The sequence below is a fragment of the Polypterus senegalus genome, chromosome 14 (genome assembly GCF_016835505.1).
Source record: "Polypterus senegalus isolate Bchr_013 chromosome 14, ASM1683550v1, whole genome shotgun sequence".
NCBI classification, from domain to species: Eukaryota; Metazoa; Chordata; class Cladistia; order Polypteriformes; family Polypteridae; genus Polypterus; species Polypterus senegalus.
The window spans coordinates 77551208-77567304 of record NC_053167.1 but is presented as its reverse complement, the minus strand read 5'-3'; the positions used below and the strand labels follow the sequence as shown (position 1 = coordinate 77567304).

Here is a 16097-nt window from a genome sequence, read left to right as displayed (position 1 = left end):
ACCAGAGGATCTTTAACATCAAAAGTGCGACAGTTTACTCTGACAATATTCAGTCAAGGTCCATTTTGTTTGAAATATATTTGCTGCAAGATAAAAAAATATTCATAAATGTTCTTATTACTTTTAATCACATATAGCTACATTTCAAGGTGCTTTAAATATTAAAATATTACAATACAGTATGATTCAGTTGGGTAATTTTTAGAATTATTATTTTATTACAGGATGCCTGCCATTTTAATTAATAAAAAGCAGGCTTTTATAGACTCCTTCCAGACATTTTCATATATCATCAATTATTAATGTAATTTTTGTTTTTTTAATTATGAAAATTAATCTTACAAAATTCCACAATTTAAAAATACATTTTGATATCAGACCACTTGCCACTTTATACAGCCATTGAATGGTAAGTTAGCAAGCTAGCATCTGAAATTGATTATTTGCAAGCTTTAAAAATGCAGAAGCCACTGTAGATCTGTACATTTTTTGAAATGCTTTCACTTTCACTTAAGTAAGTACATCCAATAAAATGGTGCATGCCCATACATATGTACATGCTGTATATGGATGTTTTAACTTTATTTTAACAACACTGATAGATAAATGTGATATATAAACAATAACATAAATAATAATGAATAACAATGAATCCTCTCTTTAATAATTTATTCAATAAAAAAATAACTAAGATGTCTACTGTGTAAAAAATAAGCATACAGCCAAATTTAATGGTTAATGTTGCTTTCTTTGGTAGAAATCTATTTTTGTAGCCATTTTCTGTTATTATCTGCTTGACTCCTACATTATCTTGAGAACATTTTTGCCCATTCTTTCTTACAGAATTCTACTAAAGTGTGATGTCTGGGGGCTTTACTGCCCATTTTTTTTCTTTTACAAGGAAATTGAATTTAGTTGATTTACATTGTATAAAAGAAAACAAAATGTGATTTGTACAATTAATGTAACTTTTGTCTATCAGTAATTGTTAAAATATAATCAGTTTTACTTTGTCCAAAAATGAAAAAAGACTGATGATTTCATGACATGTACCTATTATTTCATACCCTGTAAGCTTAAACTGGAGTACAGACTCTAAATTCCATGATGAATTATTCTGTATTTTTCAAGACTTTTATATCTATGCAAGCATACTGTGCTACATATTTTCTAAATCAGCAATGAGACATCAGATTTCCAGGGCTGTTTTCTACCTTTTACCCAGGGATTCCAAGATAGGTTCCAGAGTCCCTCATAACCCTGGCTTTGATTAAGCAGGTTTCAGAATGTATGATATGACATTAGGTATTGTTCTTGCTTACCAAATCATTTTCATCATTAGATTCTAAAGTTAAAGCAGGTGCCCTTTAGGAAACTGTGACGAGTAAAATGCAAAAGTTTTATGATACTTTTGAGAGATGATAGTTAAAAAACATGATGTTCAATTTCGCTTGAATGTGGGTGACATTCATCAATATCTATCAATCACACCTAAATGGCCTTTTTCCTAACAAGGATGATATCCATATCTTGACAGATACAGAACTAGCTGCTCTAAACCAAGTTATCAGCAGAGAGCAGAAAATCACCACAAAAGGGATTACAGCTTATAGTTTGACATTCCACATTACAAAGATCAGAGACTGGGTTCAGCCTATCTGGAACAGGTGAATGCCACTTTTCACACTAATCACCAACTCTGTACTGCTTAAGGAAAAGATTAAAGTGAGCTTGTTGTGCTCAATATAGCTGAGAGTGGATTCACAATGTTGTATTGCACATGGGAAACAAATTAAGCAAGATACATCTTGGGAAGGTATGTGCTCTGAAAGAGCCTACAGGCAGGAACACCATCATAGAAGGAAAGGAATCAATATTCTGCCCCACATGTTCTTAGATGTTACTGTTACTTGTCAAAGTGTGTTCCCCTTTGTCTTGTCATTTATTAACACACCTGTCAGTCATGTCCCACACTCACAGGGATGTTATACATGTCTGTGAATCTCACGTAAAGTATGTAGGTCCCATAATGAACATTTAAATACAATGTCATTTAAAGCTTTGTTTAATGTATACTGTCTGCTATGTATTGCTTTGTAAATCATTATTTATTGTCTTTGGTTGTGTATCTCTAAATACCTGTATGTTTCCTTTGTATATATTTCAGTTTATAATGAGGTACATCCAGTAATAGCTTTCAAGAAAGCTCACCCTTGTTGTTTTTATGAGGATGTGCTTAGTTGTTTAAGCTCTGTGCAGTTGCATGGCACAAACCGCGCAGAGTGAGGCTGAAAAATCAATATTAGTATGATAATTCTGCCATGATTCACAAGTGTAATTTTACTTGGTGGTGTTGCCAGACCTTTTATTAAAAAGAAGGTACATCCCTTGAAGGCTTACCAGTGACTCATGGGTGCTGGGAGACCAGGTGTTTCTAACCTATTTCTTCCTGGATAAAATACAGGGCCACCCTGATACTGAAAGTGAGTCCAGAACATCACTGGAAGTGACAGGAAGAAGTTTAATGGACTAAATCGGGCTAAAGCTGGAGTCTTGAAGACTGTGGTTGGCAAAAACTTGACTGGATGGAAGAAAAAGCCAAAGTAAGGAAGAGCAGACAGTAAGAGAGAGACTAAGACGTTGTGGTAGGTAAGTAGATGAGCCACCCTACCTGACAGATGGGGCATGTGATCTGTATAGGAACTTTGGTCCATAAAAGCAACAGAGGTTTTGCTTTCTTACCTTCATTTGTGTTGTTTACACTTTATTTTTTTTTTTTTTTGTAATTTTATATATTACACATTTTTGTAAAAATCAGTCTCCAATTTTGTAGTTTGGGTTCAAGGCCAGCTTGAGAACACCACCCACCCAGCACATAGTATATAATAAATCTTTGCCTAAATTCTTGCAAACAACAAGGAATTTTAACTATCAAAACATAGCAAAGGATACTTTTTTGTCTCTGAGCACATCTGGACAGTAACTCTATCATATACTTCCTCCTCTGACAGTTTCCACAACCTTCCAGTGGTGACGGATTTGTCCACTGCAAAAACTAGCTAAAGGGGAAAAAACACTCTTAATTCCATTAAACAGACAATATAATTAAGCAAATACAAAAGTATTGATTGATATAGGAACATTAAAAATAATTGTGAAGAAACAGATGAGTATTATACAAATTATTAGACAAAAATGAAAATATGTCCAAATGTGTTTACACAAAATAAACAAAAGAATTATCTTTGATTTCAGATCACTTACCCTACGTAACATATTTGAAGCCTCCTTGGAAAGGGCAGGTGGTACAATCAGGAACACACCAAGTATGGCTAATCCTCCTGTCATCATTCGAGAAACCTGTCAAGAAATAATTTAATCAACTGGCTGATCTTTTATGGGCAGATGTATTCCCTTTAAATAACAAAGAAATTTACTTTTGTAAAGCAAACAAAAAGAATTGTAATTATCTGAAATAGAATTTTAATAACTAAATAAGTGAGCACCCAGAATTTCCTAAATTAAGAACCTACTATAGCACGAGTTAAGCATTTTATATGTCACAGCTAAATAAATGGATGTAACTCTGACTTAAAGTAAGCAAAACGTCACAAGTATTGCAAGGCACCATGCACCACAACACCATCTATCAATGCACTTGAGGTTCATATTCTTTAAAGTGTTTGGTTAACACTTTGTAAATTACATCTTTAGTTTCCCCTTAAAAGTTTATCTGTAATGACAGCTCAAGCAGTGAGTTCATCCACACACACAGAGAAAAATATGACTGATACCTAAGAAAAAGACACTCAAGTCACCACTAATCTTCTAAGGCCGGAGTTATACTTCACGCGACGCATGCTGCAGCGGATGCTCCTGCTACACAAGCATTGTAGTGTTCATACTTGCGCGTGTACTTTACGTAAATCTGGAGGAATCCACCAGGTAGCAGTACGAGATATTATCACGGTGAGAGCATGTTCAACTTTTCTGTGTTGTGAATTGCCTAGAACACTTATTAAATTCTGATGACAGGATCTGAAAAGGATGTTTATTGATTAAATCCATCAATCCAGGGATGTGTCCATTCCAGCAAGCATTGGGCACGACTGAGAAACAGTCCCTTGACGAGGCCTCAGCTCATCGCAAGGTGAATACAAGCACACACATACACTAGCATCATTTTAGCGGCACCAAATCCCCAAATCTGCATATCTTTGTAAGGAAACCGGAGCACAGTGTGGAATACAAGCAGGAAATACCAGCAACATAACTCCCTGCGAGACAGCAGTGCTATCGTTCCACTACCGTGACACCCCCATGTGTGTAATTATTCCCCCCATGTGTGTAATTAACAGTATTCATTATTTAAATGAAATTATATGTAAAATGTAACATACACACTTTAATGTATTTAATCATGAAAGTGATATCAAGTAGAAATCTAAAGATTCTAAATGTGCAGAGAGTTGGAATATCATACATTTAATTTGTTCTGTGTGGCGATCTATTGCTGCTTTCCGCTGCTGTCAGGTCCAAGAAGCTTGTAGAGATTAAAAACTGGGATGACGTTTACGATGGTCTGCTTGAATGATAAAGTAAACTACAAGGTTAAAGTGGACATTTCGAGATTAAAGCCGAAATTTCCACTTTAATCACAAAATACACGTTTTCACCGTGTCCTTTATTTTTTTCTCAGTGGCTCAAATATAACGCTATACATTATGCTGCTGTTATTAAGTTGCAAAAATAAAAAAATAAAAAAGACGACACAAAAGATGGTATGTGAGACTTTTAAAATGTATCGTGTCATTACGTTCGGGAACTATCTACATGTGACAGAAAGCCTCTATGCAGATCCTACGGGATGAATGCTTCGATGTGGTGAAGCAAAATGCCGACATACAGATGCATTCGTGGTGCTTTTATATTCAAGCGGCACATACCATATTTTGTGCCGTCTATTTTTTTTTGTTTTTGCAACTTCACATCGGCAACATAATGTACAGCACTGTATTTGAGCCACTGAGAAAAAAATAAAAGACACGGTAAAAACATGTATTTTGTGATTAAAGTGGAAATTTCAGCTTTAATCTCAAAATGTCCACTTTAACCTCGTAAGTTTACTTTATTAATAAAGCAGACCATCGTAAACGTCATCCCAGTTTTTAATCGCTACGAGCTTCTTGGACCTGACAGCGGGTAAAGTAAAAAAATAAAAATGTAGACAGTAAACAGAGACTCTAATGTCACGGTCTGACTTTTAGCACACTGCGCCCCCCAACTTTTTGCTGGTACTGCAACTCGCGCACGCATCGTTAATTTCTGAGGACCTGCTCAGAGGACGCGTGAAATGAACGCTGGGAACGCGTGGCAGCCATGATGCGGGCGCATACGCGTTCTGAGCGTGAAGTATAAATGGGCCCTTATATAATACGCTACCGCGGCTGTTTGTTTGTCTGTCCAGAATTTTAAATCACCTGTAGCTCGCAAACCGTTTCACCTATTGAGTTGAAATTTGGTACACATATACTACGTGACGTCTACTATCCGCTTTCCAGGTGATGATTTGTATTACTCTTTTTATTTTATGTTATTGTAGAATCAACTCTCTGCAGCGCGCAGCAGGGTGGCTGTGCGCCACATGCGTATGGGTGCCATTCTCATTCCCTACCACCTCTTCGCTAATCATTCTTAAGGCAGATTGAAGACTTAAGTGCCAGCTTAAGTGAAAAATTAAAGAAAATGTACGAAGTAATTGCAACACAAAAACGAACTTAATCAATTTTAACACGAAAAGATGCCGATGAAAGAAGAGAAGCAGCGGGCCGTTAGGGTGGAGAAAACAAGAGCTGCTCAGGAAGCAGCAAGCGCATTAACCTCTCAACAAACGAATGCTAAACAAAGACAGAGAAAGAGTATGAAAACTAGGAATGCTCAAGTCAAGTGGATTAACTGCACATTATCGTGCAGTACACCGTTACTGGTAGTATATAATCAGAACACACCTGACAATAAGAAATGGACAAATACATTTGACAGAGAAAAGGAATACTAAGAACGATTATTATGAGTGATTTATAATTGATTCCGTATAAAGTTCAGAACAGAGTACTCATATCCCAGTGGTACCAAAGTCAATTCAAATTTACTCCTGTGACCTGGGGCCAGAATAAGTTCACCAAGTGACTGAATAAGCTGGCCAGAGTCAGGAATGGCATCCATTTTGGATTATATGATCATTTCCATGGGATTTCATTGGAACATATAACAAAATTCGCTTTTTTCTGATTATGTTTGGTTAAATTGTTTTGTTCTTTTAATAAAATAAAATAATAAAAGAAATTCTATTTCAATACCTCCATTATGATTAGATACAAAGATGAGAGTTAAAAATCAAGGGTATAATATAGCCCATAGTATTCTGTGGGCACCCCGACAAATCCAGGTGAAACAAAGAAGGGACCAAGCAAAACCACAGGTGGAGGAAACCCAATGTAAGATAATCCTGATGCAATGCACTGTGGGGAGGCTAGTTTGGTGTCAAGGAAGATGAATAAGAGGATACTAACCCTCACCTATTCTGTTTCTCTTCTCGGTACTCAAATGTGGCACTTGGTGCCACAGCCCACCTGCCAAATTGTTTTGCCTGCCTAAGGTAAAGTGATCCCTGATGGAGGATCGCAGAAATCATGGGAAAGAGGGGTCCTTTCATCGGATTAGCACTACTTCAGGCCGAATGGGGGAGGCAGCTTGATGGATGAGGTCTTCAGGACTCGATGTGATATCATCTACTGTTAAATTCTACTTCGTACTTCTAAAATTTTTATTTTTTATACTGTATTGAGAATTTGATCGGTTATGTGTATTGTACTGTATTGTATTGACCCCCTTCTTTTTGACACCCACTGCATGCCTAACCTACCTGGAAAGGGGTCTCTCTTTGAACTGCCTTTCCCAAGGTTTCTTCCATTTTTCCCTACAAGGGTTTTTTGGGAGTTTTTTCTTGTCTTCTTAGAGAGTCAAGGCTGAGGGGGCTGTCAAAAGGCAGGGCCTGTTAAGGCCCATTGCGGCACTTCTTGTGTGATTTTGGGCTATTCAAAAAAATAAATTGTATTTTATTGTATAAGAGGCAATAACTAATATATATGAATGGAATGAGTGAGAGGGTGGCACAGTGGCCCAGTGGTAGCACTCCTGCCTCGCAGTTAGGAAACCCGGGTTCACTTCCCGGGTCCTCCCTGCGTGGAGTTTACATGTTCTCCCCGTGTCTGCGTGGGTTTCCTCCGGGCACGGTTTCCTCCCACAGTCCAAAGACATGCAGGGTAGGTGGATTGGTGATCTAAATTGGCCCTAGTGTGCTTGGTGTGTGGGTGCGTTTGTGTGTGTCCTGCGGTGGGTTGGCACCCTGCCCGGGATTGATTCCTGCCTTGTGCCCTGTGTTGGCTGGGATTGGCTCCAGCAGACCCCCGTGACCCTGTGTTCGGATTCAGCGGGTTGGAAAATGGATGGATGGATGGAATGAGTGAGATTATAAGGACTACAACTTGTAACATTGGATGTGTGACAGACAATCTGGGCAAAGAGGTGGAAGTGATGAAAATAAGCAGAGTAGATGTGTGCTGCAAACAAGATGAAAAGATTTAATGGGAACAGTGATGGCAGTACTGGTGCTTGTGTGCTTGTCCCAGAAAAAAAAATGGGAAAAGGTGAAGATGAGGAGTAAGCATGTTGCAATGGTTAAATAAATACATACTGTATGACCTCACAAGTTGGCAGAAGTTATAAAGAGAAAGATGATCATTGGGACTGGTTAATAAAGAAGATGCCTGGTCCTCAGAGGAACGTGGCTGCAATGGGTGGCTGCTTCAATGACTGCTGGAGCCAGTGCTTATAGTTATGAAGGAATTCATGAGAGCATTAGTAGTAATGATTAAAGTGTATAACTTTAGATAAACTTTATTAATCCCACATGTAGTGAGAAGTCAAGCAATTTTGCATTGCACTGCATTTTTAATGGATAACACGGTACAACATCCTAGTACTACTTAATTCCACATGGAAATTCAAATGCATACAGCAACAGAAACACAAAAAGCATGAATGCAGACTCACAGAAAGACTAATATATCCAATCAATCAATCAAAAAATAAACAAAAATAAACTTAACAAATACATTGGGTGGAAGCACTGAGTTGCCTGATGGCAGTGGGCAGATAGTAGAATGAGCCTGTGGCTAAAGGTTCTCTAAGAGAGTGCCTGCTGGAGGGAATTTTTCATTTTGGCATCCAATTTTGCCATTATCCTCTTTTCCACAACAACTTCCTTTAAGTCCACGGTTCGCCCTGTGATGGAGCAAGCTTTCTTGGTAGGTTTGTTTAGTCACTATGCTTTTTTTGTGCTCAGGTGAGGTAAATCACACATTTAAAAAAATACAAATATATTATCTAACCAGTAATGGTGCACTGCACAATAACATGTAGTGAAAAAACTTGACTTGACCATTCATAGTTTTCAAACTCTTTCTCTGTACGTTTAGAATTTATTTGCTCAGAGGTTAATGTGCTTGCTGCTTCCTGAGCAGCTCTTCTTTTCTCCACCCTAGCTGCCTGCATTCTTCTCTTCTTTAATCGGCATCTTTTTGCGTTAAAATTGATTAAGTCAGTGTTTGTGTTGCAATTACTTAATATGTTTTCCTTAATATTTCACTGAAGTTGGCACTCAAGTCATCAATCTGCCTCAAGAAGGATTTAAGATATGAAGAGGTAGGTGAAGTGACGGCGAAGGTGGTAGGGAATGAGAATGGCGCCTGAATGCATGCGCCGTACGCCCACCCTGCTGGCCACTTCTGAGAGTTGATCCTTTACAATTAAATAAAATAAAAATAAAAAGAGGAATAACCTTGGAGGTCAATCATTACCCCGAAAGTGGATAGTAAATGTCACGTAGTATATGTGTACCAAATTTCAGGTCAATAGGTCAAAATATATATATATATATATATATATATATATATATATATATATATATATATATATATATATATATATATATATATATAAAGATATGCACAAAGGAAGTTAACAAGAGATGTCTCCACATAATTCACCATGATTCAGTACATGCTAAAAACAAGAAAGCAGAACAATTTAACAAACGACCTTGGCCATAAAAAATACAGACCAAAGTCAATGATAAACACCTACATTTCAGAACAGGTGATCTACCTGAAGCTAAGCATTTTTGGGAAAAGGTCACTTCTTCAATAGGAACACAGCTAAAGCTTTGTTGCTGCTGGTAGAGATTCTGGTGAGGCCATCAAGGGACACTTACCAAGTGGTCTGTGTTTGGATGCCAATACCCCAGTGCAATAACAAAGACACCATGTAAAAGAGCACCAAAAAGAGTAGGGTGTTTCTAGCTAAACTGCTCACCATGACCTTGACATTCTGCCCTATAATCATCCCCAGTCCCTTAATGGCTAACTATCTGTATCACCCCTTCACTACCTAATTGTTAATGTGTGATGAGTGTACTGGCGCAAGAATAGCTGCTGTGACATTATGCAGGTGGATGGCACACATTGGTGGTGGTTTAAGTGGTTCCCCACGGCCTTTGTAAAACACTTTGTATTGGTTAGAAAAGTGCTATATACATGTACATGTAATTAATTATTATTGCTAACTATAGTCACCATTAAAGTTTTAAGTGATATCACTTGCCTGTCTTGCATGTTCAGTAATCCATTCTTCATCAGTTTCATCAAGATGGAAACCTTTCTTAGAATGATTTTGGAAAGGTTCTTCCTTTGGGGGTGTCTGGATTGCTTGAATAATAAAGTCTCTTGCAGTGGAAGTCTGTAAAAATAATTTAAATATAATTTTAAACAGCTAATGTTATAATCGTCTAGGGTATTACACAAATATTTCATTCATGTTCATGTTTGGTTTAGTAAATTACTGTAATTAAATCACTTGTTTACTTTAGCCGATATTCGAGAAGTATAAAACTGAATAAAACAATAAAGAAAAAAACTTGCTTGTCCAATAAGAATACCAGTCACGTGCTTCTTATTGAAATTGTTGCTTAGATTTAATAAGTAATTTTGTATCGATTCCTCCACAAAGTAAGATCTTCCCATTTTTTTCAGTCTTGAAGATCTGTTTATGAAAACAATTAAACAAATTGAGCATGTTTTTCTTAAGATATGTCTTCCGTTAATTTATACGTTTTTGAAATACATCCATCATCTACTATTCATTAAAATATACTGAAAGAACATCTTGATTACAAACTTAATCATAACTTGGGCACTTTAACATTTACGCGAACATGTACATGTTAGCTGCTTGCTTATCAGAAGACGATTTCAGACACATCATAAAAACTGAATGAAATATTTTTATAGATATTTACGACGTGTGCAATGTTGGCGATTCAATGTTCTACACGAAAACCGATCTCATACCTCAGGCAAAGTAATGCAACGTTGACAATTGCACCAAATAGACCGTCTATAAAGTCGCGCTCATATGACGTAACTAATACCTACTCAACATGTCTGTCGTTTGTGAAGTATCGATTGTGCCTCTATGACATCTTACTTCCTACAGTACAAAATAACATCTGTATATTTACCATCCTAAATTGCATTTTTTTTTATCTATTAATCTAATATACAGTAAATGATTGTGCATTTAGTTTCGCTGAACTGTGAACGTGCTGCTTAAAATACATCCACCCATTTTCAAAGATTTTTCAATTTTATAATTTTATAATGTTCCATGCAGTATACGTATAATTGATGAACTAATAAAAAATAAACAATTCACCTGATTTATTTATTTTTCTAAATAACTTTGTATAAATACAGTTATGAAGTATATATATATATATATATATATATATATATATATATATATATATATATATATATATATATATATATATTAATGAATATATAGGTTATAGTTTCTTTTACACTGTATGAGATATGACAAACCTCTCATCAATATATTTCCCTAGCTGTCATGAAATCACATTATTTGCACAAATATTATTTGTTTATAATTTTAAAAAGAACATACAAAGTATTTTTCTCTAAGGAATTCCAAAATGTTTTGTATCTAGTCAGTTTTATTTCCTAATAATTTTGGCATCAAAAATCAAATAAAATTGTATTTCTCACATACAATTATAAAACAGTGCAAACTGCAATGAAATGCTTGGTTAGAGCAGCTCAATAAAAAAATAAATATCATAATAAACAACAACACCCCAAACATTCATAAGAGTGCCACCTTATTTATTATAATGCTAAGACTGTCTTTAAAGACACCTTCTTTCATTTCCACAGTGTCCATTTGCAAAAGTTAATTAGGCCCTGATAGAACATTATCAAACACTATTGCAAATTATTTTTACTATTATTTATTCTGAAAGCTACACATTTGTTAATTTTCATTAAATAATTCCCAAACCAATAAAACCATATTATTATATTGTTTTTCAAAAACAGCACAAAAAACACCATTCTGAAACATATTTATTCCAGTTTAGAACTGTTAAGTCAGCAATAGTCCCAAAGGCAAGGAACACTCTTGTCCATCAAAGTACCTGCCCATGCACATGGGGCCATTATGCATGTACCACAACCTAACCTGTGTATAGGAGGAAAATCAGGGTACCAAGAAAAACAATCTCAATAGATACAGAAAGAAAAGACCATTTCTACACAGACCACAGCTGGAATAGAATTTGAACATAGAAAGCATGATTCTATGTTGCAAGCAGGATTCTAGCAACACTAACTATGATGCTTGGCCATTTAAAAATAAAGATTTGTTTTTAATCATATGTTCTTAGTGTCCCATATAACAGATGAGTAACAAGGGTGATGTTAATAGATGAACATACAGTATAATAATACTTCTTTATGAAAGCTAAACTATGTACTATAATTGTATATTTTATTAACATCAAATTAACATTAAAATTACATTGTAGGACTAAATATATACAATCTACTATCTCAAATCAGCCTCAAGAACCATGGACCCAGAGATATCCAACGTTCTAACTGGAGGATAAGCTTTAAACAACTGCTCAAAGTAGCCAGCCCAGCGGATCATAACTGCAGTGTCATCCGTAAGGACCATTCTATCAGCTGCCCTGACTGCGACTTTTCGAGGAACAGATTCAGATGTGCATAATGCTTTGATTCCTCTGTAAGCAGGACGTGGGTCACTAGACCACAGATGGTGTGAACCACCCAATCTCACTGAGATTGCACAGGTGGTGAACCAGCTGAGGGGGGGAAAGGCTGCAGGTGTCTGTGGTATCTGGTGTGAACTTCTCCAAGCTGGTGGTAAGGCTGTCCTCCTGGCATTGCAAGCAATCTTGCTTCCATTTGGGAGACTGGCATCATCCCAACTGACTGGAAAGCAGGGCTTGTTGTCCCTATCCGGAAAGGGAAGGGTGATGGCCTGGATTTCAGCAACTACAGGGGGATAACACTGCTCTCGGTGCCGGGTAAGGTCCTTACTAGGGTCGTCCTCAATAGGATCCGTGATCACTTGCTCACCTACCAGCGACCGGGACAGTCTGGTTTTATGCCTAAGAAGTCTACCAGTCTACGCATCCTGGCACTGAGGGTTCTCATAGAGCACAAACGTGAATATCGGCAGAGTTTCTTTGCAGCCTTTGTCGATTTTCGCAAAGCGTTCAACTCAGTTGATCGAGCTACCCTGTGGGACATCCTGAGGGTTCGCAGGATGCCCTCGAGGTTGCTGGATATCATGGTTGGCCTGTACCCTGTTACTGTGAGTGCTGTGCAGAGAGGAAGCAGGATCTCTGTGTTTTTCCCAGTTGATTCTGGGGTTCGTCAGGGGTGTGTTCTTGCTCCTACTCTGTTCAATACTTGTATGGATTGGGTATTGGGCAAGGTCATGGGGTCCAGCAGCTGTGGGGGAATCTATTGGTGAAGAAAGATTCACGGATTTTGACTTTGCTGATAATGCTGTGATCTTTGCGAAGTCAATGGAGGCTCTGATCGGGCACTCGAGAGACTGAGTGAGGAGTCTGAGTGTCTGGGCTTGCGAGTGCCCTGGATAAAAACCAAGATCCAGGCCTTTAATGACCATCATCAGTGTGTCTGTTTGCAAAAAGTGTGTTGACCTTGTTGAGAGGTTTACTTATCTTGGCAGTGATGTCTCTGGTGACTCCTCCTGTGAAGTCAGTAGACCGATTGGGAAGGCATGGGGGTCATGAGGTCGCTGGAAAGGGGTGTGTGGCGCTCCCGATATCTAAGCAAAAGGACAAAAGTCTTTAGAGTCCTCCTGCTATCTGTCTTACTATATGGTTGTGAGACATGGCACCTATCCAGTGACCTGAGACGATCGGACTCCTTTGGTACTGTGTCTCTCTGGAAGATCCTTGGGTACTGTTGGTTTGACTTTGTGTCGAATGAGCGGTTGCTCGTGGAGTCCCGAATGAGGCATATTACCTGCATTGTGAGTAAGCGTCAATTACAGCACTACGGCCATGTGGCGCGTTTTCCCGAGGGTGATCTGGCTCATAAGATCCTCATTGTTGGGGACCCGAGTGGCTGGACCAGGCCAATGGGTCGCCCAGGTAACACCTGGCTGCGGCAGATAGCGGGTCATTTCCGGAGGGTAGGACTGGACCGCGTGTCTGCCTGGGGGGTTGCCAACCGGGATCCCGAGCTGTTTCATCTTGTATAGCCGGTGCGGCAACGCACTGTACCAGTGTATGCTCCCCAACTTGACTTGATTTGATTATCTCAAAAATTATTTCAGGAATTATATTCCATATTTCATTTCATTTTTAAAATTGTATTTTGTGTGTTAAGTTAAATACAATTGTACAATTTACTCTTAACGTATCTTGTTCACGTATCTTGATTTCAACATATCATCATGTTTACAAGAATTCCAGTGATAATTTTCTATCATATAGCCGAAGACAGGATCCAATAACAAAATTCTCATCTGTTCTTCTCACAGGTCAAAAAAGGTCTACAGTTTGAATCCACGAGGGCTGTTCTAATACACACATTCATTTGATTATTTAATCACGGAAGATCTGTATGAGAAGCTGTAAAATTCACCTCTTTCTACTTTGGATCTGCCAATCCTTTTTTTCTGACGATTTGTTTTTTACCGCGTCACCTTTGTCTTTTATTATTTATGATCGGAGCGGGGTTTTTTTTCAGTCGTATTATAAGATTCTAACCGTGGACTCCTACCTTAGGGCTATATGAAAAATATTATCTTGTCTCTAACAAAATAGACTAACAAATTCCACCTTGCTTCTACGCGTTACTTTTCGATCTTCATTTTTAACCTTGCTTGTACAAAAGATTATAAGTATTATTTTTTATAATGCAGGACAGGCATCTAAAGAACGTAATGATACCATAATGAAAAATATATGTGAATATTCTTAAACACTACAACAAAAAATGAGACATACAGTTTTAATTATGATTTATTAGTAAATACTTACTTGTGAATTTTAATTTAGGTGATCTCGCGATGTTCAGGTGGGATTTTTGTGTCTTTCAGTAGTAAACTGTAAAATATTCTGAACAAGATGCATTTTGCTCCCTGCAGGGTCATAACATTTGTAGCAGTTACAGTACGTGATACAAGTTCATTTGACACGGATATAGTCAGTAGCGTAGTTCAGTTGGTATAGATATATCGAATTTCTCTGAGCAGTTACATGATTTAAGAATTATTTCTAATAAAGCCTTAGAGAAAAAGTTAAACCTGGGAATACAATGCAAAACGATATTAATTTGCCCGTAGCATAATATACCTATTTTAATATAAATAATATACCTGTACCATAATATACCTGTTTTTTTTTTTTTTGGTATTCCTTTAGAACGAAATCTTCTCCGCTCATTTCGACCTGTAGCCTTTAGGGCCTGCATTGGAGAAAAACAAAACTCAATTTCCCATCAGCCTCAGTGACCCGGTATTTGGTAAAGCCAGCGACTGCGCGGCGCAATGTCAAGAAACGCTCGGCGAAGTTCAAAGATGGCGGCTGTTTTGCAGCAGATACTGGAACGAACCGAGCTCAATAAACTACCAAAACCTGTCCAAAACAAACTTGAGAAGTTTCTTGGTGACCAGCAAGTAGAGATCGATGCACTCAAATCCCGACACGAGAGGTTTAAAGTAGATGGCGGTGAGTTTTTGTTATGAAGCGGCATGTTGAAAATCTGTTATTTCCCACGCAGTTTGATACGAACAAGGCTAAATTATTATCGGGGTTTACCTGCATATTTCCATTGAGTTGACTTATATCTTCTACTAAAGCCTGGCGGATTTCATTTTGGACGCCTTCCTGCATATCTAATTTCGTAATTCTGAAGTGTTAATTCTGGTTAATACTTAAGTTCACGTATGCATTTATACCAGCAGGCCTCGGTGCGACTTTATAGGATTGGAAGTAAAGAACCTGTGTGGTTCCCATTCCCCGAATGATAGTGATGGCACACGTTCGAAGATATTATTTTATTTCAGCCACTAAGTTTCGGTTACTATAACTAAAGGTGTAAAAGTCTAATCTGTGTTTTAATTTTTAAATATACCGCCCTTTCCAGAATCGCACTCCGCATCCGTTTACCCTAACTTCTAATCTGCACGCTGCATTTTATCTGAATGCGTAAAACATTGCATCGTGTTAAGATTTTATATACAGAAAATAACAAATGCATTTACTCTTTTTAAGTGTTATAAAATATATACTGTATAGTTGGAAATTGATTTCGCCTTTTTATTTTTGATTTATAGAACAGCAGTATTTTGAGGTAGAGAAGAGGTTGGCTCAAAGTCAAGAGAAACTTTTATCAGAAAAGCAGGAGCGTCAGAATCTTCAAGAAGAACTTAAAAAGCTGAGTAAGTTAACTTTGGATAAACTGACATTTTCATTATCATTTTATTAGCTGCTTTTTACAACTGCAACATTTTGTAATTCATGCAGATGACGATTGTAAGGAATTGAAGGAAAAAAATAAAGAGCATGAGGCAAATAAGGAGAAGTTATCGACAGAGCAGGTAATGGG

At 37.4% G+C, this 16097-nt stretch overlaps 2 protein-coding genes across 5 annotated transcripts in view; one reads left to right on the top strand and one right to left on the bottom strand.

Moving 5' to 3' along the window:
* Positions 1 to 10523, bottom strand: part of odr4 (odr-4 GPCR localization factor homolog) — a 36135-nt gene extending 25612 nt beyond the window's left edge. Inside the window, exons 1-6 of one of the 3 annotated variants that reach the window (XM_039735013.1) lie at positions 10470 to 10523; positions 10041 to 10161; positions 9724 to 9858; positions 3265 to 3360; positions 2953 to 3059; positions 3 to 39 (exon numbers count right to left, since the gene is read on the bottom strand). In XM_039735013.1, coding sequence (XP_039590947.1) covers positions 3 to 39; positions 2953 to 3059; positions 3265 to 3360; positions 9724 to 9858; positions 10041 to 10142 — 477 coding nt within the window. In that variant the 5' untranslated portion in view covers positions 10143 to 10161; positions 10470 to 10523. Of the gene's footprint in view, positions 1 to 2; positions 40 to 2952; positions 3060 to 3264; positions 3361 to 9723; positions 9859 to 10040; positions 10162 to 10417 lie in introns of those variants that run through there. The other 2 variants (XM_039735014.1, XM_039735015.1) reach the window with 2 other exon arrangements.
* A 4527-nt stretch (positions 10524 to 15050) lies between these two features.
* tprb (translocated promoter region b, nuclear basket protein) overlaps positions 15051 to 16097 on the top strand; it is an 87621-nt gene continuing 86574 nt past the window's right edge. For both annotated transcript variants that reach the window (XM_039735582.1, XM_039735581.1), the window contains exons 1-3: positions 15051 to 15217; positions 15826 to 15930; positions 16016 to 16089. In XM_039735582.1, the coding sequence (XP_039591516.1) occupies positions 15067 to 15217; positions 15826 to 15930; positions 16016 to 16089 (330 nt within the window). In that variant the 5' untranslated portion in view covers positions 15051 to 15066. The remainder of the gene's footprint in view (positions 15218 to 15825; positions 15931 to 16015; positions 16090 to 16097) is intronic.